Raw genomic sequence first — 989 nt, forward strand, 5'->3', positions numbered from 1 at the left:
CTTGTATTTTGAAGATATTCATTCACAAATAATTATGTATATCGGTTTTCTTTTTTGGATGGAAGCTCTTAGTAATGTTTTCCTTCTTGCATAATTCTGGTTATATTTTGATTATATTTTTAGTGAGAAAAAGATAGACTCAGATAAACAGAAAAATTACATACGCTCACATAGAAGAATATAGGCACACACTCGCTCCCGCACGCTACATTCAGATCATACAGTCGCACACAGAAAACAAACGAATAATTAGTTATTTTCATTCACACACACACAATCGTATCAATAGACATAATATCCATCATTTATCAATATATAACTTGTTTACTTTCTTCTTTCAGGTTGTATTCCAGTTACCTGTTCTTCAATCTGAGGTCAGCGGTCTCACCTGAGAGATTTGACCTCTTAGTCAAGAGCTCCCTTGAAATGTGGGAAAACTGCACAACAGAATACTCAGTGAGAACTTGTGCCTACAATAAAACATTGCAAAACGCTATGGTAATTTTGATTTTTTTTTTCTACACAAAAGTTTTATAATTCGAATGAAAGTATAGTGTACTGTGAAATACATTTAATTTTCTGCAGCTGTGGAGCACACATGCAACATGAAACAAGTAAAATAGATTTGATTTCATAAAATAGTTGAGGCCATATATAATCCATTAATAAGAAGACTTAATAAGAGTTGAGGTGAAGCATTATTTTTTCTCTTTATTTTCTCTTACTGCAGGGTGTTCGTTTGTATAATGGGTTGTATAGTGTGTTTTTGTGCGACTGGCTGAAGGTGTTTCCTCGAGAACAGGTGCTAGTTGTCAGAATGGAGGATTACCATCAAAATATGGTCTCTTCCTTAGCTACAATCTACAGTCATCTTGGCCTAAGTAAGTTTAAATTCTCCTTTCAGTTCCAGAGCCCAGTGAAGTAAAATTCCTTTGATGGATGAAATGCAAGTTGCATAGTTTAAGATTTAGATTAATGATTATGATATT

General features: G+C 33.6%; 1 protein-coding gene across 1 annotated transcript in view; it reads left to right on the forward strand.

Annotated features, from left to right (window-relative positions):
* Positions 1-989, forward strand: part of LOC119591877 (carbohydrate sulfotransferase 15-like) — a gene marked incomplete at its 5' end in the record, with an annotated part of 29,200 nt that overhangs the window by 27,157 nt on the left and 1,054 nt on the right. The window contains 2 exon segments of the mRNA XM_037940615.1: positions 342-498; positions 731-881. Coding sequence (XP_037796543.1) covers positions 342-498; positions 731-881 — 308 coding nt within the window.

This window comes from Penaeus monodon, chromosome 29 (genome assembly GCF_015228065.2).
Source record: "Penaeus monodon isolate SGIC_2016 chromosome 29, NSTDA_Pmon_1, whole genome shotgun sequence".
NCBI classification, from domain to species: Eukaryota; Metazoa; Arthropoda; class Malacostraca; order Decapoda; family Penaeidae; genus Penaeus; species Penaeus monodon.